General features: G+C 31.1%; 1 protein-coding gene across 1 annotated transcript in view; it reads left to right on the top strand.

Annotated features, from left to right (window-relative positions):
- The window catches only part of Cad89D (cadherin 89D), a 153,213-nt gene that overhangs the window by 93,447 nt on the left and 35,309 nt on the right, over positions 1–24,457 (top strand). Inside the window, exons 14-15 of the mRNA XM_080156463.1 lie at positions 233–744; positions 8,316–8,525. Of these exons, the coding sequence (XP_080012589.1) occupies positions 233–744; positions 8,316–8,525 (722 nt within the window). The remainder of the gene's footprint in view (positions 1–232; positions 745–8,315; positions 8,526–24,457) is intronic.

Raw genomic sequence — 24,457 nt, 5'->3', positions numbered from 1 at the left:
GATTATTTTATACTCACCCCACCCCCTTTCTCCCCCCTACATACCCCGATAAAATAATAACCAAAAAACAATCAAATATTGGGCAAGTTTTACCATTGGCCTCATTTCCGGTTTTCCCACGAAAATTAAACTTCTTTTATTGATTAAAGTTTTGGTTTAATCCCTATAATTTGGAGAATGTGTATGATATGATATGAAACCAATGATAATTGCTATTATAAAAACATTTCAGAGCGGAACTCGAACATATCTGTGGAAGCTGCGGATCACGGTAAGCCCATCAGATCTGGTACAGCCTTCATACATATTATCCTCACCGATTATCCGCCCAATGTGGCCGCCACCCAGCCGTCCTTGCCGGTGCCGGCCCCACCGCCGCCATCCGCGACATCGCAGTTTACTGTAAACCCACCGTTGCCGCCAAATATCCCAGAAACGCCGCGGTTTAATCCATCGGTTGGATCACCGTCTAACGGCGGCGGCACTGACCCCAAAAAGCTGTTGCTCGAAGGTGGTGGCATTTTCCGACAGCGCGTGTACAAGGTGCAGGTGATGGAGAACACAACCCCGCTCACCTCCATCCTCTCTCTTGGCCCGGAGCTGATGACAGACCTGGAGAACGTGAACCTGCGCCTGGTCGGCAACAACTACGGCCTGTTCGGCATCCAGGAGGCGACTGGCAACCTTATTCTGACTGGCAGCCCTGACAGAGAAGTGAAGAACTCCTACACACTGACAGTGAAGGTTAGTAGAGAGGAAGTGCTGTCATATTTATGCTTATTTACAACTTTTCTTCTCATCTAAGTACGCATTTCAAAGGAGTAAAAGTGTTTGAAATATTTTTATTTATAATAAGAAAGAGAGAGGGGAAAAAAGTGGAGAGCAAGAAAATATTTACACATGTACATACATAAATACACACGTCTTTAAAACTTCGTGGGGTTGGAATTCTGTTTTGTTTTGATTTTTGACAATGTAAGAATACAGTATCTTTCAAGCTATCTCTTATTTTTTTTATAAATCTTTTACATGCTTTTTTCATATTTCTTTTTTGTGTATTTCTTTCTCTATTTTCTTTCCCCTTTATTTTTAAGTAGATTTCTGTCTCTAAATCTATCTTTTTTTATAATTGTTTTCTCTCTCTCTCTAAAATTTGTATGTAATCAAAATCGCTTTCATGATAGATAAACAATTTATAAAAGGGAAAAAAAGATTATAATATTTTATAATAATGTTTAATGTTTGTATCTCCGTGGGTTACTCATTTCTGATTTTGGTAACCGCTGAGCATTTCAACATTTTATATCATTAAAAATCCCCTCGATGTCCTTAGTCTGATCAGCTAATGTCATTTTTATGCATAAAAAAACTTCTACAAGGTTCCTTTTAGCTTCAGGAATAAGGGATAGGTAACTAGAGTAGTTATTTTTCGCATCGTATTACAGACAGCTTTCCGCGGATATTGAAATTAAAAATTATAAGATTAATACCTCCGGGGTTTACAAAACTGGTATTAATTTTATTATTCTTTATTTTAATTTTCGTGAAAAATTGTCTGTAATGCGATGCTATACGTTATTTTTCAGTATGGCCGAGAACCAATTCTAATCCAGCGGATATTAATCGATTTTAAAGTCATACTGGAAAATGAAAAATTCAAACTATGACTTCAAATTAGGTAAAAGTTCAAGTAAAAATATATTTAGCTTCCCGATAATTATATATATTAACATTTGTCACAAAATGTATTTTTTTTAATTTTTGGCAGTAAATTAATCTTCGTTTCACTTATCCCTGTATTCCTGACATGGCTAAATTGTCTTGATTTTGTATAGGGATACTTAAATGTTGAGTATCAGACATTTTAAACAAGAATCAAATATTATACTTTTGGCGAAGCAAAACTAATTTTTTTAAATACACTATAAATAATTAAAATGTGAAGCTTAAAACGGAGATACGGAAAGTGTCATGTGTGACGCATAAAAAACACGTCTGAAAAGGAAAGATGAGAGGAGAAACGGGAAGGAAACTTATAAAAAGAGATGGATTTAGACGTATTTTTATTACGTTACACTTGACACTTTCCGTATCTCCTTAATAACGCTAGTTAAATTTAATTTTTTTTCTACTTTTATCATAAATATAAAAAGGTGTGCTTAGAAATGGTTTTAAATGCTTAATCGTTGTTGACATATTTGCCCTTGTTTTTATGCTTATGTGTGCCAGTTTTTCCAATAATTTATGGGGGGGGATTCAAATAATTTTCAACATTTCCATAATTTCCATCAACTTCATTCAACATCACTTGGTGTCCGAACAAAGTGAAAATTTGTTGCTGTTTTCATTTTCTTAATAATTTATCAATCAATAATCACAAAGGGCCGGGTTAAGAAACGGAAGAAATTATATTTAAGGCCAACTTTCTTTCAGGCAAGTCTTTAATGCAATTTTCTGCATTTGCAGAATAGCAGGGATGGGTCAATGAAAGATTATTTAAACTTAATTCTATTAAAAGTGTACAGTATAAAACTGCTTAATTTTAGCATTGCTAGTGGGTGGGAGCACCATGAAATACATAACCTCAAGGAAATCATTATTGCGTGGTTTTGGTTCTACATATACCAGATATAGATTATAAATTTAAAAAATAAAAATTTGGGGAAATGAAAGAAAGAAAAGATTTTTAATTACAAAAAAGATTGTATCCATGTCTTATAAATTTTCTAGACTAGCATAGAAGTTAGGGTTTCCTTACCTTACATAAATATAAAGAAATATTTATGACTTAGGATTCCATAATTCTTATGTTAGCTTCAGAAATTTTATAATATTTACCCCAATAAAGACATAAACAGAAATCAAAAATTGAAAAAAAGATATCTGAAAAAGATAATACATTGAATTAAAGCTAGATTCAACAAAATTTTACTTTTCTTAATGATCGTAATGAATCAATAGAAAGAATTCATAGAGAAAAATAATTTGGACATAGGTTTGTTTTATTAAGTTGAGTGTACAAACTCCTTAACCACTAATTGTAATCTATAGAAGGGTTAATTTTGTGTATCATCATAGGAGATGTACATCTATTTATCAGCCATTGTCTTATCCCTTTATATCCCTGGTGTGTGCTTGTTTCCACATATGTGAAAGATTTGAAACTGACTATACTAGGCTACATCAATGGATATATTAATACTTGGATCTTACACAAGATTTTCATCTTCTAGCTTTTAAAAAATTAAACTTTAAGCGGGCCAAAATAATGATTTCCACACACTTTACCCAATCCCTTCCCTTCACACTGGATGAACAAACGGAGCAATAAACGAGTTCCAAGTTAGCAAGAGAAACTGACGACAATTTTTTCCCTGACATAATATCCACGTATATTCTACATCCATTGCTACATCTTCACATGTGAGGAATATGTCAGATATTCAGAACAAGTTAAATTTAGTCAATAATTTGTTGGCTACATGGCACATCAATAGATAGATACATATGCTGACAAACAGACAAACACATAAAAATCAAAAATGTATTCCATAAACAGGTGTTTTAAATTTAGTTTTTTTAGTATGACGTTAATTTAGGGGGACAAAGTCACCTGACGTCATAAAACTGAGGGAGATGAGAGAAGAAGTGGGAAAGAAAACCCCTAAATAAGAGATGGATAATTTCATTTTTATGACGTCACTTGGCTGATTTTTGAGTGACTTTGTATAAAGTGAAATTATCTAGCCTTACAAATATCTTTAAAAATGTAATAATACTGTCTAAAACGCATCCGCCTATATTTGTAAATATTTAAAAGCCTACAATGCTAATAATGACGTCGTTTGACGCCTATTTTGCAGATCTAAGTGCACAGAAATTGCATATAAATGCCATCTTTGGGAAATCTAAGTATTCTTTATTATGCTTTCTATGCATCATACAAGAGGATTCAACCAGGGTTTGACAGCCAGTACAATTTTTGGCGGCTTAAATGCGGCTGAAAATTGAAAACAAATTGACGTCTATTTTTACTTAATTACTGGATTTCTGTTGTAGCATACCAAAATAGAGAAGTCTGTAGGTTATTCGCAATCCGCCAGATTTTTCGGCAAATAGTGCAGCAGTCAAAAAAATATAGCACTTCAGCTGCGACTAAAAAACTTGCGATTGTAGCTACTAATTACGTCTGCCGAGCCTTGGTATTCAACCAATAAAATGCATTAAATTCAATACAACCATTATTAGAAATAACCATTAATTTAATAGCCTTAAGCAAAAAATGCAATAAAATTTAATAACATAGGATTAAAACCTATTGCTATGCACATGTTAGAATTTTTATTGTTATATCCGCCGATCAAAAATGAATGAATATTAAGCTAATTCATATCTTACAAAAGGACGAATCTAATATTTCTAATGATTAACATATTAATTAATGACCAATTGCATCAAAAATGTATTTCTTCAAGAATTATCTTTTATCACTGACTTTAAATCAATTGGAACAACACGTTTCCAATTTTATGTTATTTTTAGTTAACAAATTATTCAAGAAAGATATAAAAAGCTATCATGTTAATAAAAGGAATTCTTTGAGACTAAAATCTAATATTTGATTTTTTTGTGAAAAAAAATGTGCTTTAAAGTTAAATTTTTAGAAACATGGAAAATAGAAACTGTCGAACAACAACTTTACGCAAATTTTTTCATAAAAATAACACCTTTTATTTTGTCTGGTTAAGTGAAAATTTATCTGATTAAATCCTGAATTAAAGTAGTTTGCATTTACATGCAACATAATGTTGATTTAAGCTTTTTAAATTCTATTACCACCCTTGTCTTCCTCAAATACCTCTTCTTTATAAAGTAAATATAAAGATTGTTCATGTTAATTTATTCAATTACTTTTGCATTTTTTAGTAGTAAAGCTACACTGTAACACCGCTTTGTATGTACGTTCGTCAGCCTATCCGTAAGGCTATATATTTAATGGAAGTTATCGAATGAATTGTGTTTATCAGCCTATAATAAAGAAAGTAATCTAAATTTTGTATTGAAGATTCCACTGAACAATGAGCATCTACTCCTTAACTCTTTTGGTCCATCTGTTTGTCAATAACGCTCTTATTTGAGTGAATTATTGATTTTTTAGGCTTCGCTACCTATGGATGTTATCATCCTTGTTAAATTACTAACTTATGGATTAACCAGAAAATGCTTTTTTTTTGTTTTGCTTGCATGCTAATATAACATAAAATAGATGCAACATTTCTCTACCAGAAGTTCATATAATTTGGGACAGTCGTTATATTATTAATTGGATGTTGCACCAGGTTTTCATGTACTCTGTTAAAGCTCGCAGCTGGCTTAAAAACGATACCCCCAATCACCCTCTTTACCCAACCCCCTCCCATCCTACTGGATGAACGAATTGACTAATAAATGAGATCCATATAAGCAATCTAAATAGACGACAAATTTTCCTTTGTCAATATAAGTAGCACTAGTTTGGTATACTTATCAACTGAGATATATTAACCTATGTGATCAATGGGAAAACTTATTTGTATGAAAGGTACATCTATGAGGATCCTAAAATCTCCATATTGATGGTAAATGTTTGTATACGAAGGGAAATGCACATTATCATATAAAAAGCTAAATACATTCATTAATTGCATTGCCAAAATATTACATTTCAGCTTGGGTTAACTATACAAATTTTAATTTTTAAAATTTCTATATATTCTATATTTGATTTATCAATATATAAGCACAAATAAGTCCTGCAAAACTTTTTCACAGAAAAAAATTAAAGAAACTAGAAAAATAACATTACAGGTATAGATGTACCTTAATATTTACTGAGATAGGTTAACCGTTAACCTATCTTGAAAATAGGTAGTGCATACCTGTCTGGGTAAAATTTATAGAATATTTTTTTTTTAAAAGGGTTAAAAAAGGTAAATGTTTAAAAACCCTTACCATCATGTACGTGCATATTTGAGGCATTGTTTTCATAATGCTTGGATATTAAACAAATTCTCATACTCTCCCCCTCTTCCTTACCTTCAAAGGATATATAATTTATATGTATGTATATGTTTGAAACAAGAATAGTAGCATCCAAAAAAAGTTTTATGTAAAAAATGGACATACTGACTGTATTATAACGTCTAAAGAGTTGCTACGCTTCCAAGATTAAAACTTATCTTATTGATAATCTTGTCATAAAGTTTTAAATCACTTGAACGATTCTTATATGTAGAAATGCCTTGCTTTAAAATACATGTATGTGCTTCTTTTGTATCCTTTGAATATGCTTTATTAATAGTATGTAGGGATGGGTAGGAATAGGGGGACAGGTGGTGGGTAAAACCCAGGGATTTAAAGGGATAAGACAATGGCCGATAAATTGATGTACATCCCCAATGATGATACACAAATTACCCCTTCTGTAGCTTACAATTGTGGTCGAAAAGTTTGGACATTTAACTTAAAGAACCAACCAATCGAAATTTATCAAAAGTCCTAAAAGTTGTTTAGCTAACGAATAAGAAAGCGTTACTATAAAACTTTGGGTAACAGTGTGATAAACAGCCCAATGACCCCTACATCCCTGGGTTGAAACCTTGGTCAACAAGATTTATGCTGTTTGTTAATTTAGCAAAACCTTTAGAGGATGTACATTATACATAGAAACACAATGTTAATTTTTACAGTGGCGTGCCAAGGGGGTGGACAGGAGAGAACAAGGGAAGTGAATATTAATAATAATACTTTTGGTGTCAGCTTGCTGTATAAATTAGTTTTAGCCCCCTTGCCATGCCCCGTCAAAGTTCCCTACCACCCTTCACCTACCCATATACACACTCCCACTTACTAATTCTTAAATACTAAAATTTATGTAAGAACATTTAGGAATTAAGAATTAAGCATTTAGACATAAACTTAAAAGGCATACAGTATACTTCATAAATAACTAAGACATCCCATACTTGTAAAGTTAACCAATAAACACTACCCCTCAAAAATAGAAACTAATTGATATAAGTTGCTAACTTGTTCAATAAATTATTTTTTAAAATGGAAAGGGGTTGTACAAGTCAGTCCAATTAAAAAATAAGAGATAATAAGAACCTTTAACAAAGTGACCTTTAACAATTTCAAAGTCTTTGAGTTGATAATAGATGAAAAAATGACCTATAGAAATTGAAAATTATCATGAAAGCATTTTCGTCTACTTATAGTAATGTTATATTAGTTTTATTCCTATTATTGGATTTATTATTACTTGGATCTAACACAAAATTATCATTTACATTAAAAAGTGAAACCTGTAGCTGGTTAAAATAACAATCATCACCTTAACCCCATTTTCTACCTCCTACTGAATGAACCAACTGACCAATAAATGATGTTTATTTTAGCAAGCATTTCCATATTTCGTATATATCGTTCAGACGGACAAACAGACATTGTCAGTAGTAGCTTTGATTTGCAAGAAAAGAGTTGAGAATAAGTCTAGGTGGAAAAATAGACTGGTAAAGTGATAATATTAGAAACAATATTTCAACAAACCTATAGTTATCTGCCCAATGAAATATAAAAAAAGGGTTAAGGGATGAGCCTATTCAGAAAAAAAATGCTGTTTATAAAAAGATTTATTTTAAAAGTATTACACTCCCAATTCACCTAATATGTAAATTAGACTACGATTTAATAGTTAGACCAGGAATTTTAAGTAAGAGTATTTATTGTCGTAATATGTAATAACAGCAATAAACATGGTTCGAATTCTTAAAAATATGCATACCTTTCTTCGTGATTGTTCTAACAGACCAAGATGAGTTTTTATTTTTAATCTCTATAATTTTTAACTCAATCTATCTGTCTAAAATATCTGTCTGAATATATGTACGTATATACATAGTTACATACACTATGAATATGCGGTTAACTGAGTTCAAATAGTATTTAGCAGCAATTGAAGAAAATATAAATCATGGAACTATAATTTCTGAAGATTCTTTAAAAAGTCGTTTTTTGGCACAACTATTTTACACAATGACTAAGTTATATTGGTTTTGGCTCATAATTCATTTCACAAAAAAAGTCTCATTTCTCTTAGACTGTAGTATTTCCACTGCTACTTTCTTGTTATTTTGTGTGTATGTTATTCAATTAAAGCAAAGAGTGCTTAACAAAAAAAAATAGACGCCAGAGAATAAATCAACTCAAGTTAATGAGCTGAAAAGATTAAATTTTTTATTATCCATTCTTGATTTTAACTTATTTATAATTTGCAGGCAACCCTTGTGAACAAGAAGGTGCCAATCTTCTTCTACACCCTGTTCCTGGAGGGCGAGGAGGCATCTGACGGTCAGGGCAAGTACGAGGCCACCATCCAGGTTGACATACTGGATGCTAATGACAATGCTCCCGAGTTTGAAGAGGCTGTGTATAAGGCAGCTGTTCAGAGCACAGCACAGTATGGAGATGCGGTCATTCTTCTACAGGTAATATTTTTAGTATATTTATTTTTATTTATTATTTAATAGCTTAAAACTACCTCAGGACATTTATGATGCTTATCTAAGATTGACAACTTTTATTTCAAATATATTCTTAAAACTAAGTAGATTGAATTAAACAGATTTAATAGAGCTTGTTATAAGATTTAGGATATCTTTTTCTGCTTTTGTTAGGTTATGAATTGCAGAGGCTAGAAGCAAGTTTAAAGACGGGGAAAATCTTTGGGGGTGGTCTAGAAGGCAAAATTACTACCAATTTTGCTTTACAACACATACATAGATATTTTTTAGGGCCTAAAATGTTTGTTTTGCTATAAAAATAATGAGCAAAATTTTCTTTTTTGGCATACAGGATATATCCAATTATGGAAACTTAAATGAATGGCTTTATTTTAGCAAATATTTGAGGGATTGTAAAGTTTCTGGGATCTTGAGGGATAAGCAAATCCTTAATGATGATAAACAAAATTACCCTTTCTGTAATTAAAATTAGTGGATGAAACGTTTGAATGCTCAACTTATTGAATCAACCAATCAAAATTTACTAAAGTCCCCAAGTTTGTTAAGCCAACGAATAAGAAAACGTTATTATAAAACTTTGAGCACTAGTGCGATAAACAGCCCATTGTCCCCTTCTCTTTATAGTTTTACCATTCATAAAATAAAAAAGATGAAACCCCCCTTAAAACAAAGAAAATATTTACCCATTTACAATCTACCCCCTTCCCCCCCCCCCCCCCCCCCACAAAAAAAAATATTTTATACCTTTGTCATTCAATTGCATTTTACAGCAATTTTTTCACAGGGATTACAAAAAATGTTCAAAGTATTTTGCAAATTTTTTGTCACAAAATGGAATCTTTGATCTTTCTGGTTTCCTCTTGTCAACCTTCCCTTTGTTATGACAGAAAATAATCTTCAATTTTCTACGAATAAAGATCAACCCATCTTCTAAACCCAATTCACGAATATTTTCAATTTCTTATCAAATAATTGTGTTTTTATGATGATGATTTTAAAGAATTTTACTTTATAATTTTCTACGTTGGATTGGTTTGTTAATTAAGTTGAGTGTACAAACGTTTCAAACAATTCCTTTAGATCCCTGCGATCATGTTACTATCTGTTTTAAACCAAAGATTAGGTTCTTATCCAGAGGCGTCCCGGGAAATCATACTTTAATTCTAGCTTTGCCCAATTGTGCATTGATTAAATAAGATAAACTGATTATGATTAAAAAAAAAGTCTGTGTTATAATTTTTAAACTATCATATGACCAAATTAAACTCCAATTGTAAAGTTGTTTTGCCATATTGGTGCGTATTATGATAATCAATATGTATTAATGGATTTATCATTGCTTGGATCTTAGACCAGAATATAATGCATTCTCTAAAAAAGTGAACCTTGTAGTGGGCTAAAATAACAATCCACCACTACACCCCCCCCCCCTCCCTTTAACCCATCACCTCCCCTCCTACTAGATGAACAAACTTACCAATAAATGCCAGGGGAAATAGCAACCTAATTAACGAAAAAATTGTCCCCTGTCATAATATCCACGTATACTCTACATCCGTTTAAGCAGTAATCTCTTAATTTAGATCAAGTTAGGACTGGAATTTAAAAAAAATTGAAGCTGCATTTAATATTTTAAAAAACTAACAGTTGGATGTTCCTTTTACTAGGCGGAACAAAAAAAAATATATCTGATGTGCAATTGTATCTTTTTAAGTTAGCGGCAAAGTTTCTCTACAAGTCACTCTTTGTCTGCTAGCCAATTGATCTGTCTGTTTCTTAAATATTTTTTCTTCTCACTTCTCTTACAGTTTTCTATATTTATTTAATTTTATACCATTTTGACTTAAATAAGTTTTATTTTTGAACAAGCTTCGCTACTAAATGAGAGAATCTTGCTTGTTTCTTAAAAAGACAGAATGACAAACAAATTCCATTGACTCTTACAAACAGATTATCCTGAAAAATTGTAAAAGCCCAATTCATGCAAGTTAGGACCATGCACTTCAATTTTCAGTATACTGTTAGTAACGTAGCTACTCTATATTTACATATTTACGTCATTCTATTTGTTCCCTAGTCTGCTGTCTCCTAATAGATTTATTTTAAGATTAGACAGCTAAAAATTTAAATCTTTTGTATTAAATGAAAAAATGGACCTATTTCATAATAAGACACAATTTTAAATTAGTTAAAAAGAACATTATAATGCTTATTGATCTTCGCTTCCATGAATATGCTGTTATAAGATTACCTTTAATAGGCTATTAAACCTTATTCATAAACTTTACGTCTTTTTCTTGTTAAAGTTTTACGTTAAGTGTTAAGTTAAAAAAAATACAAAGTTTAGATATCGAAGTTTAAAACAAAATATTTTTTTTCAAAATGATCTTTTTTTAATCTTTACTCGCGTTAAGACTGAAATAATCAAAGAAAAAACCCTAAACAAAAACAAGGTTTATGAAAGCGAGAAAAAAAATATTTAAAAAAAAATACACCTTAATCTTTTTCAGCATAAACAAGCAGATCTCTTTTTTTATCCAAATTGAACGGTTAGCAAATGAAAATGCAAAATTCTTGATTGTAGAGAAGCTACGCATTGAAAGGATGTGTCTAATCTCAACCCTAACAAAATACGGGGATTACGCTTTGACATAAATGACGTTTTCCTAATTAAAGACAATCAATTTTCTGATAGAATCCTTTTTTTATCAAATGGAGAGCGCATAAACCCTCCTCACTCCTTTATACAAAATTTTGTGTCCGAGCAATGATTTTGCGGGGCATTACTTCTATCGGGCTTTTTAGCAATCATAAAATGTTTTTTTTCTCGTATTCATTCGAATCCTGTGGATAGGAACCGGTTCTCATCCATACGAAAAAACTATTTCTAGCATTGTATTATATCCAGCTTTCTACGAATAAAAAAACTGGTTTTAATGTTATAATTGTACATTGTGTATCCGCGGAAAGCTGTTTATAATACGATGCGAGAAATAACTATACCAGAAATTAGTTTTAAAGATTGTCGTTGTTTCACATACCAAATAAGGGATAGTGCCAATGCCATTTTTTTCTTTTAATTTTTTATAAATTTTGTAATAAAATGTTTTGCCCTTTTAACCCTTTTCTTTAATCAATGGCGTTTATAGATTAAATATTTTCCTCCATTTTTCTTCCTTTTTAATTGCTCATTTATATTTTCTAAATAAAAAGAAAGAAATGAACTTTTAATTAAAGTGAATTGATGAAAGAATAATATAAACTTTGTATTGTATTTAAATTCACTATATCTGCACTATAACTCACTTTGTCCGTTTATCCATCCTTATTTTTGACTTTGCTCTTTATGGATGTTGTCATTCTTGTTATTTCTATACGGTCAACATTTGAGTTTTTGTGTATTTTTAGCCGCTAAAATACAAACAAACCAAAAATAAAATGTCCTTGTTAAGCCTATAATCTCAAGAATATGTATTAGACCCTTTCAATATTTTAGCTTTTTAAATTTTGTTGTGTTGACTTCCTTAATAAAATCAATGTTTGGCTTGTATATATTATGAATATCGGAGCCGGCTCTAACATACTCTTTTGGGATTTGGGAGCCGATTTTTCTTCAATTCATAATGTAAGTGTAATATGACACCAGGGCCATGAGAATGGAATGTTGAATTCATATTGTACTAGCTCCGACTTTGGCTCCAGACATTTACAATATAGATTTTACTTCTTATTTTAAAAATATTGCATAAAAAAACACTAAACTTTGCCTTTTTTTCCATATCTATATCAATATCTGTCTATCTATCTATCTATCTATCTATCTATCTATCTATCTATCTATCTATCTATCTATCTATCTATCTATCTATCTATCTATCTATCTATCTATCTATCTATCTATCTATCTATCTATCTATCTATCTATCTATCTATCTATCTATCTATCTATCTATCTATCTATCTATCTATCTATCTATCTATCTATCTATCTATCTATCTATCTTTCTATCTATCTATCTATCTATCTATCTATCTATCTATCTATCTATCTATCTATCTATCTATCTATCTATCTATCTATCTATCTATCTATCTATCTATCTATCTATCTATCTATCTATCTATCTGTCTATCTATCTATCTATCTATCTATCTATCTATCTATCTATCTATCTATCTATCTATCTATCTATCTATCTATCTATCTATCTATCTATCTATCTATCTATCTATCTATCTATCTATCTATCTATCTATCTATCTATCTATCTTTCTATCTATCTATCTATCTATCTATCTATCTATCTATCTATCTATCTATCTATCTATCTATCTATCTATCTATCTATCTATCTGTCTATCTATCTATCTGTCTATCTATCTATCTGTCTATCTATCTGTCTATCTATCTGTCTATCTATCTGTCTATCTATCTGTCTATCTATCTGTCTATCTATCTATCTATCTATCTATCTATCTATCTATCTATCTATCTATCTATCTATCTATCTGTCTATCTATCTATCTATCTATCTATCTATCTGTCTATCTATCTATCTATCTGTCTAACTATCTATCTATCTATCAATCTATCTATATCTATCTAGCTATCTATTTATTTGTCTGTCTCTTTATCGATCTCTATCTATCTATCTATTAAGCTTTTTGTCTATCTATCTATCTAAGGAAGTGATAATCTGTGTCTGTCTCTACTAAAAAAATGACCTCTTCCCCTCACAATTTTTTGTTTAAAAATTGATATGAAAATGGGGTAATCAACTTCCCCCCCCCCCCAAAAAAAAAAATTACCATCATTTTACTTTTTCTTTTAGAGTTTAACTCCCTCCCCCCACCTGAAATGCCCTAAGAAAGCCTCTAGGGGAGTAGCCGCTAGTATTAAGATAAAAAGCTGAGAAAATAAATATAAATAAGCATAAATATTTCATTGCAGAGCTACTCTTTAGCTTTTTTTATCATTCTAAATATATTTCTTTATAACTGGTCTATATATCTGTCTATATTTAAATAGAGGGGAAGGGAATTAGTATTAAATAGTTATTTTATCTGAAAGCTCAATATTTACTTGTATCTAAACCTTGAAAAGCAATAATCAAAGTAAGACCTAGCTAATGTCTTTGCATGGCCTCTATAATCTAAATCAAATCTATTATAATATCAATTTAGAATTTATCAAATCTTATTTTCTTTAGTTATGCTATAGATAATGATATGATTGTCCTTGTTGGATGCATAGTTTAATCTTCGCGTGGGACATTTAACGAACTTTCCCTTAGATCTTATGTAAATTGAGATAACAGAATAGAGTGTGCATAGAAATTGTTGACATCCCACTTAATGAAATCATCCTCTACCATTATTTTTAATTGTAGATGAAAATCGTTTGAAAAGCCTTCATAAAACATATTGTACACGTAAAAGTTTTCTTTTAAAAAGATGAATTCTGGCTTACTATCGTTTAGAACATAATCTAAAAATAATGCAAGTTAATGTATAAAATATGATAGAAAAACACAAAAATTGAGGGCATGTTCTGTTGAACTTATTATATTACATTTTGAACATAAATTTGATTCAGCTAACTTAAATTTGTAAAGTTTATTTCTACTATTTAGAGTTCTATTCATTTGTTCAAGATAATTGGCATGTTAAATATTTTTTTAATGAAATATTAAGCATTTCTTTGTTTGGAATACATAACTGATCACTTACTCTAGTTTTTAATGCAGGTAGCTCACATGAGTTTTTATTTCTATAAATTAGTTTAAAATGAAGAGAGAAAACAGATTTGTTCTTTAAAAAAACTGTTCCAATTGGAATCAAAAGTTGTGTTGCTCTCTTCATGCTAAACACACAATCTCTAGGAAAAGCTGTTTTTGTTGACTCTACTAGTTTACTCAATTTATTTATTCAAGAAACATCTCTAATTGTATTTGATAGATCAGATTTTATGTATGGCAAAAATAATACTTTATCATCAATTTTTCTTGTTTCAAATATGGAAGCAATGGTTAGCTTTTTAGCTTTAAGTAATACATTTTAATCATGTTTATTAAAAGGTGTTGAAATATAAGCAAAATTTGATGAGATAATGGGGGATTGAAAGAAAGTGATTGGTTCATGCTCTAAATCATAAAAAACTCGCTTAGCTTATGAAAATAATTACCACCTGCACATGGATAAAGACTCTTAAAAAAATTTTTATGCTCAATGATTGTTTTATAACTAAATGTAGGTAACATTGCTTGAATGTTTAGATGTTTATGCTCTAAAATTAAGCTAATGGTAGTATCATTATGCTGAGAAGAAAATCTTAGACAATTCATAAAACTATTTAGCCATATTGAAAATGCTTGGGTGTCAGGTTTTAGAAAGTTCAAACCACCCTGAGTGAAATATTGTTCTATACTATTTTGTGAAATATTATATCTGTATGATATTTTCCCATCAGGATTTCTATTAGACCATAAAAACTTTGAAATAATTTTCCAAATTGATTTACAATATTTGTTTTAAAAGAGAAGTTTTTCTAGAATTAGGGTCGGTCCGCCTGTCTGTACGTCCGTCTGAAACGGTTAGCTTTTTCCAAAAAGTTTTAAATTTTTTCTTTTAAATATATACTAAATAAAATTATATATATAATATGTGATCAATTTGTTGTTCATATTATATTTCAGAATCAATTTCAGAATAAATATTTTTTTACTTCACTTTTATTTTTTTTAAAGCGAAGATTTTCTATAATTAAGGTCAGTCAGTCCATAACGGATAGCCTTTTCGTTAATTTAGGCTTTTTAGAATTGTCCTAGCGATTTCAAACTTTGCATGATGATTCCTGTAGTAATTAGGTACGATTTAGAAAGCGTAGCAACTCTATAATCGTTACCAAAATGTCCGTAAACATGATCTAGATAGATAGATAGATAGATAGATAGATAGATAGATAGATAGATAGAAAGATAGATAGATAGATAGATAGATAGATAGATAGATAGATAGATAGATAGATAGATAGATAGATAGATAGATAGATAGATAGATAGATAGATAGATAGATAGAAAGATAGATAGATAGATAGAAAAATAGATAGAAAAATAGATAGGAATATAGATGGATAGAATCAAATAAAAAGAAATAGCCTAAAATCTGTCTATATAACAATAGTAAGCTTCCCTGACAATTTAAGAATGAATAGTTGTACGAGCCGTTGGACATAAGCTCCCTATGTTCCCCTTGAATTAACCTTTACAGATCTAAGTAAACAAGAATGACAATATTCATAAAAACGAGGTTCAAGATATCAAAATATCAGACGAATATTGATTTAATCTTACAACCAATCATTATTACAAACTTTTGTGGTTCAGAGAATCATTTGAGGTAAAATACAATATCGGATTTGGAATCACCATTAATTATAAACTGTTAATGGCTTTGTTTTTTTTTATTTTTTTTTGTATTTTTTATTATTGAGGGTTTCCGTTTAAAAGTCAAAAGTTTCAATCTTTTTAAAAATAGTATTAAAGTAAGCCTAAACGACAATTGTATCGAAATATTGATCTGAGAGAGAACTTTTCAAAAGGAGATATGTTAGGCTTATTGAGCCGGACATTTAGAAGACTTAAACTCGTTGGTAGCTCAATCCTAGCTAAACTGAAATGAAAAACCTATACAAAATTTTCTGAGAGGCCAAAATTCTAATATGTGTTTTTGTATACGTTTTTCTTTGTCATTATGCGTCTTCAATTATGATTATCAAATTTATTCATTCTTTAGATTAAAATTATTGGTTAAAAAGTTGGAACATTTTAAAATTAAAGAAGCCAGTATACTTATCAATTTAAAAAAGAAGTACCCAAAGTTTTCACACTCTACATGTGTTAATGTTCTATGGTCCTTCGTTTTTAGAGCTTTGCTTTTATGGATGTTGTCATCCTTGTTTTCTTAACAGTAAAAGATAAATTTACACTTAATGCTCACTGATATAGAATCTTCACTGTCTATCTTCAATGGCAGCTGAGAAAATTGCATGTCCCCCATAGCGTTACAGACTGGCGGACTGATGAATAGACAAAGTAAACTAAAGAGAAGCTTCGCTACTAATAAATAAATTAACTTCTAAGATTGTTCTATGTTTCTTAACTCCTTAAATATGAAAAAAGTTTTAATTTATGATTTAAAAAAGAATGAATATTAAAAGGTTAAAAGTATTGTAATAGAGGGTCGTGGTACCCTCCCCTGAAATAGTTAAGAACCTTACAAGGACCTATAAAAAGCTACATTGTAAAAGAAAACCATCTCGGTTCGCTGGTTAGCGAGATCATTCGATACACACAGACAAAACAAACACACATACACACACTGTTACTTTAATATAAGTTATTTTAGTTAATAATTTTTTAAATTGAAAAATTTACACAAATTTACCAAAACAAGGATGACAACATCAGACAAAATAAATTTGTTGCAAAATAAATTAAATACTAAACATGCTTTCATCTCTAGGGTTGCTCTGTATCTAAAGGATAGAAAAGAGCTTCAAAAATAGCTTAAAACCAAGACTTAAATCTAAAATTTAAATAGCCCAAAACCATTACAGGACCTTTGGAATTACATACACTCAATTATTTTTAATATTTTCAAATAAATTAAGCTTTCTTAGAGGCAAAGTAGTCTGAAAATTATACTGGTGCTCAAAGTTTTGCAAACACATTATCTCGGATGTTCGCCCAAAATATTAGAAATAAGATGATTAAATTTTCCCTAGCTACCAAATTTTCTCATTTCTGCTAGGATAGTCTAAAACGTATCTAAATATTGGTTTTAGACGAGGGACTTTGGAATTATATCTCCCGCTCATTGAGACGGTTCTGTAGAGTATTTAACCTCGACTGTAGGTCAATCCTAGCTCAAATGAGAGAAAAAATAAAAGACGCATAAAAATTCGGGGTATGGCTCACTCAATTTGCTAGGATAGACCTACAGTCAATGTTAAATACTCTACAGAACCGGCTCAATGAGCCTAAGAGAAAACTTTGAATAACCCATAGTCTAAAGTCAATATTTCGATATGTTTTCCGGGGTAAGGCTCACTTTCAAATTTTCAAAAAATCAGAAAAAGTTTGGTCCAGTATCAAAAAATTAATTTTACACTAGGGGTTGTTTGGAATTATATCTCCAACTCATTGGGCCGGTTCTGTAGAGTATTTAACATCGACTGTAGGTCAATCCTAGCTCAAATGAGAGAAAAAAATAAATACGCATGAAAAATTCTTGGAATCTCAGAAACGCCTAATAATTTTTTGCAATATTTATTTCTCATTTCTGCTAGGATTGAGCTACAGGCGATGTTAAGTACTCTACAGAACGGTCTCAATGAGCTACACTTAGATATCCTAGGAACTCATAGTCTAAAATGAAGATTTCCATACGTTTTACAGAATAATCTAATTGGTGTATAGACATCTAAAATATGGGACCTTGTTGTCCTAGGAATCAATATTCCAAAAATCAGATCAATAGCATAAACATCATACAAATAAACGTTAAAAATCAGCTTGTTTTAAATGGACATTTGGTTTCTGGTAATGATCATAGAGTGGCTATGCTTTTAAAATTTTACATAATTATTATTGGAATCATCATGCAAAGTTTGAAAACAATTCAAAATTACAAACTGATGACCATGCAGACAGACCCTTATTAGAGTTTTCTTTAAAAAAAGGTTTTCTAATAAAAAAATTCAAACTGTATAATGTCATGGATCTTTAGGGATAAGACAAAAAATGATAATTTTAGTAACATCCAAATAATTTTACACGAAATTACCACACTTGTAGATGAAAAAATTATGTACAACCCCAAAGATGATACACAAAATAACCTGTTCTGTAGATTATGATTAGTGGTTGAAACGTTTAGTCACTCAACTTTATGAAAAGTCAAGAAAAATCCACAAAGTTGTTAATCCAACAATTAGTAAACTTTATTTTAAAATTTGGGGACTAGTGTAATAAACAATCCATTGTCCCCTCTCTCTCTTAGGTTAACACTAAAAATTTCAGCTTTCTATGAAATTGATATTTCCCCTTAGCCGTACAGATGGATGGACGGACAGACACACAAAGTTATTTATAGAGTAACATTGCTACTAAAAAGAATATAACATAAAAATATAACATAAAATGACATTTAAAGTTTTTTTATTACCAATTTGTTATAACTATAACTAGAGATCTAAAGGGATTAGACAATGGCCGATAAATTGATAAACATCCCAAATTATACACAAATTACCTAATTAGTGAGTGAGACGTTTGAACACACAACTCAATAAACCAGGCAATCAAAATTCCCGATAGGCCTTAAAATTATTAAATCAACGAATAAGAATACTTTGGGGACTATTGTCCCCTCTCTCTCTGCAGTTATTTCCTAATGTTCTTTGTGCGAGGGATGTAAATATAGCTTAAATCCACCCAGTAAGATATGTATAAAGCTGCCCTTAAAAGAACAACTAATTGAGTTCACCAATTTTCATGATTTTTAACTCTAGACAGAAAAAAAACTTATAAAATACTTCAAATTATTGAATATGTTTTAACTGAAAAAATTTAATTTTATCATAAAACAAGCAAAAATAAAGCTATCCGGCTAATTTTCTGATATGCTAGAGTTTTTTCCATGCTTAACAACTTTGCTTTTATGTTTTGATTTGAAAAAATCAGTTTAAAACCGGTTTAATTGGGTTTGAAAATTGACGACCCTAAAAAAATATATAGTACCCACCCTTCAAATTTTCAAATTACGTAAAAAATGAAATAATAGCGGCAGGCATATGAAAATACTAATCTCTCATTGGTTACTTTGTATGCCGCCTAAATTTCTTATTGGTTTATATTGTATAGGACTTGTTTTTCTTTCATTTCTCTCAGAGCCGTCTAGTCTTTAGCTTCCTAGCCCAGCCCTGCTACTCAACAGTGCCAGATGTACACATTTTGTGCGTAATGTACGCATTTTTGACCTGATTCTTGACAAATGTACACATTGGGAAATGAGGGATGTTCCCAGTTGAGGAGTGAGATTCTACCCCATATGAAAAAATACCCCCCCCCCCTGCCATCTATCAAATAACCCCCCCCCCTGGCATGTGATTTTGTCCCCATCATGTAATTTGATCCCCATCTTCATATTTTGTAAATATCCAAGAGTTACAAAAATGAAGGATGCGGTCTAAATTGGACCATGGGGCCAGAATTTGAGGTGGGGACATATTTGAGAGATGGGGACAAAATTGGCAGAAGGGGAAATAAAATCTAAGAAGGTGGGAGGGGAGAGTCTAGAGGGGTTTGCGAGGTGAACCTGGCACGAGAGAAAATATATAAGGCTAGCATATAGCTACCTTGCTTCACACACTTGATTTTGCTATATTTTAAATAAAATATGAAAATACCTCTATTTATTTTTCTATTTCTCTTTTAAGACTTTTTTTTATAATAAAACAACAACATATTCTAATACTTTCCTTTATTTTATATTCTAAAAAAAAACTTTTGCTCGATTGAAGTACAATAACAATAGTGTGTTTTAAATAGGAACACCTAGTGGCAGATTATTGAACTACATAATATACATTTTTCAAGATGCTGAAAATATGAGTAGGGGTTGAAACTCACACATGGGGTGTCAAAATTTGATATGGGGTCATTTTTTCATGATGGGGTAGTTTCAAGTGCTTATATCTTGAGAACCGTAAGAGATAGAGGCCTGGTTGCTTGACTGTGGTAACTCAGAATTACATAAGGAAGCCATTTATGCACATGGGGTGTCAAAATTTGATATGGGGTCATTTTATGATGGGGTAGGTTCAAGTGCTTATATCTTGAGAACCGTAAGAGATAGAGGCCTGGTTGCTTGACTGTTGTAACTTAGAATTACATAAGGAAGCCATTTGTGCACATGGGGTGTCAAAATTTGATATGGGGTCATTTTTTCATGATGGGGTAGGTTCAAGTGCTTATTCTTGAGAACCGTAAGAGATAGAGGCCTGGTTGCTTGACTGTGGTAACTCAGATTTACATAAGGAAGCCATTTATGCACATGGGGTGTCAAAATTTGATATGGGGTCATTTTATGATGGGGTAGGTTCAAGTGCTTATATCTTGTGAACTGTAAGAGATAGAGGCCGGGTTGCTTGACTGTGGTAACTCAGATTTACATAAGGAAGCCATTTATGCATATGGGGTACCAAAATTTAATATGGGGTATAATTATGGGGTAGGTTCAAGTTTCCTTATGTAATTCTGAGTTACCACAGTCAAGCAACCAGGCCTCTATCTCTTACGGTTCACAAGATATAAGCACTTGAACCTACCCCATCATGAAAAAATGACCCCATATCAAATTTTGACACCCCATGTGCATAAATGGCTTCCTCATGTAATTCTAAGTTACCACAGTAAAGCAACCAGGCCTCTATCTCTTACGGTTCTCAAGATATAAGCACTTGAACCTACCCCATCATAAAATGACCCCATATCAAATTTTGACACCCCATGTGCATAAATGGCTTCCTTATGTAATTCTGACTGTGGTAACACAGAATTACATAAGGAAACTTGAACCTACCCCATCATTATACCCCATATTAAATTTTGGTACCCCATATGCATAAATGGCTTCCTTATGTAAATCTGAGTTACCACAGTCAAGCAACCCGGGGCTAGGGGCAAATCCGCTAGTCTAGTATAAAAAGTAGTGCGATGTCTGAAGCTTAATATCTCAGTTACCAATGAACTGATTGAGCTCTACTCTTCAGGGAATGCAACTACTGGTCCTGTGATGGTTTTAAGTTATTTTCGTGGGGGTTCGGACACCCAAAACCCCCCAAAAAATGAAAAATATCCCCCCTCCAAAAAAATGAACTTAAAAAAGTAAGATTGACTAATCTGGCTAACCAATTAAGCTTGTAATTTTAAAATTTTCTACGTAGTTTAATTTAAATTACTATCATTCGCAATGAAAAACTTCTATCGGACCTAATCTAATTATAGAAAAGCTTTACTTTAACAAACTTTAGACACTTTATGTACAATTAAATTAAGCACAAATAATTTTAAACTTCTTTTCTTACAGTTTGTTTTTAGAATTAAAGCTACTCTATAACTAACTTCCAAACAAGTTCCAGTTGTGCACTTATAACCTCCCATTTTTAAAATTTTCTTAAATAAGTGGAGGTTGTTTTTTTGCCTAAATATGCCAACTTCTGGGGGAAGGCCCTATCCCAACGGAACCTGTACCTGATGTGCCCTAACCTATTACTCCTAATTTCAATTTATTAAAAGGTGGTTGGTTATCAATGTTCACTAGGGTAATTTGGGTGAAATTGTAACTCACTTTGTCCATCTGTCTTTTCTGCCGCCTTTACATTTAAGGGGAAATGTGAAATTCTCGGCTCTTATTTAACCATAGAGTTTAATATTTTAATGTAGATTCCTATAACCCATGCTCAAACGGTTTTACAAATTGGTACGTTATGGATATTTTGATAAACTTTTTTATATTAAGAAATCAACATGCGTCGTTTATATCTATATGCTAATAATATCATATAAAAGTAATTCTATTATATAAATTAGTAAGGATATGTTGCTAGTACCAAAGGATTTTGCTAACAGCTGAACAGATTTGGTTTTACTTTACAATGTAGCTTCTCATGTGTCCTAGCAATGTTTATAACCAAGCTGGAGCCAGGGAATCTTATTATCTTATTAGAATTAAAAATGAGGGGGAAAAAGGAAGGGGTTGACTCCTCGAAACTCATCTTCAGGGCTTCTACAGGCCTCTTTGGGATTGGATTATGGAATTAAACTCCCCCCCCCCCCCCCTTAATTGCCCCTAAAGGCCTCCATATGCGTAGCCGCTAGTATATTATAAAAGAATGGGAAATTTTAAAAGCAATGTTTTGCATAGATAAATTGATAATCTCGTCATTTGCACAAATATAGAAATGCAACAAACATTTTGAAAAGCCTTTTTTAAATTAAGAAAAAGTGACAAAATTTGTGTGGGATATTTAACGGAAAGTTATCTATAAAAAATAACAAGGACAATCATGAAGGCTGTTGAAATATTTTTTTAAAATAAGAGATAATAAAATTAATCATTTACAAATTGTGTTCAAATGTAAATGGAGCTTTTAAGATTAATCAAAGCCTTCCAATTCATCCGACCTATACTTATCTTATCAAAAGATTCTAATTGACGCACTAGATTTACATTTACAAGATCTTACATGATGCGTGTACATAATATATCCATATAATTTAGTATCTGTATAAAGAAAGAAGTAAAAGTGTCGAACTATGATGTCAGAAAAAATTAACAATTAACCAATGAAAAGCCAGTATTTGTAATGGTAAAATATATAGCAGCCTCTCATTGGTTAATTGTTATTTTTTTTCTGACGTCATAGTTCAACACTTTTACTTCTTTCTGTATAAAGAAAAAATATGGAGTAGCTTTGCTCCTATATGCTATGTAAAAAAAGTTTATGGCCGGGAATATATTTTTTCATGTACTAAGGAAAATGTAAGTGAACTAAAAATATTAATTTTCAATATAAAATTCTACATCATTTTGAATTACTATCTAATATTAACAAGGCATAATTAAAATATTTTGAAATAAACCTGACCAATCCAATATAAACTAACAAGGATGACAACATCCATGAAAGCGAAGCTCTGAAAAAGTAAGACTACGGACCTGTTGTAGAGAGTCAGAACTGAATAAGCAGAATATAAACGTATAAGTTTTAACAAAATTGTATGTAAATTTGTTGTAAAACTTCATACATGTCACTGTTTAATGACACACCTACTTACTTTATTATAGAGATACTGCGCTAATAATATTGTACTTTGTTTTCCGAGGAATCAGTATTCCAAATATCAGATATATACATATAATAGTTATAATACATAAAAAAATGTTGTCAAAAAGTTAAAAAAAACATGATTTAAAGAAACATACGTAACAATTGTAGAGTTTATACGCTTTCTAAATCGTACCCTGTTTCATCATACATAGGAAAAGTTGGAAAGCGACAGTAAAATTATGACATGTCTGAAACAAAAAGAGTTTACCGTTATGCACGGTGGACAAACATATTCTTATTCTTAAATTCTTGGTAGAAAGGAAACATTCTAAATCCAAATTTTACTTAAAAAGGACCTTTTGCCGCCAATATTGTGTTCCTGTATGGCATGTATACCAGGGACTAGAGATAAGAATGTGGAAATCAATTACACCACCACCCCCACACCCAATATCAAACAAATTAATTCATAATTTTGGTAGCGGGTAAATTTTAAAAAGAAAATGTAATGGATAACAATCTACTAAAGACTATCCCTTCCCCATGGTCTATACTATCATCGAGCTTACACCTCCTAAATTATTGTGTTTCCTATAGCTATGCTACTCTTTACCTGCACATTTATTATATTATTCTATTAAATAAAGAAGTAAGTTTTTTGTCTGAAGCTTAAGAATTAAATATAACTACGAAAACTATTGAGTTCTCCTTTTCAGGGAACATTCACCTAAGTCCCAGAAAGGTTTAATGCTCATATATTTTTAGATTTAAGTTTTGGTGTGGTTTTAGGCTATCTTCTGGCCCCTACGAAAACATTTTGCAGTTGCTATTGCTATTATGTAATATTTATATCCATCACATTAACTCTAGAAGTTATACAAATTTGTTAAAATGCGGTAAAATATTTCTGAAATAAAAGACAGAATTTTTATACTAAATGCTACTTAATTGTCACTTAACTGAAACAAGGTACGAAGTTTCCAGAAAAAAATAAAGAAG

This window comes from Acartia tonsa, chromosome 4 (genome assembly GCF_053477335.1).
Source record: "Acartia tonsa isolate MP-2025a chromosome 4, ASM5347733v1, whole genome shotgun sequence".
Taxonomy (NCBI): Eukaryota; Metazoa; Arthropoda; class Copepoda; order Calanoida; family Acartiidae; genus Acartia; species Acartia tonsa.
The sequence above is the reverse complement of the archived record's forward strand: the minus strand, read 5'-3'. Positions and strand labels throughout refer to the sequence as shown.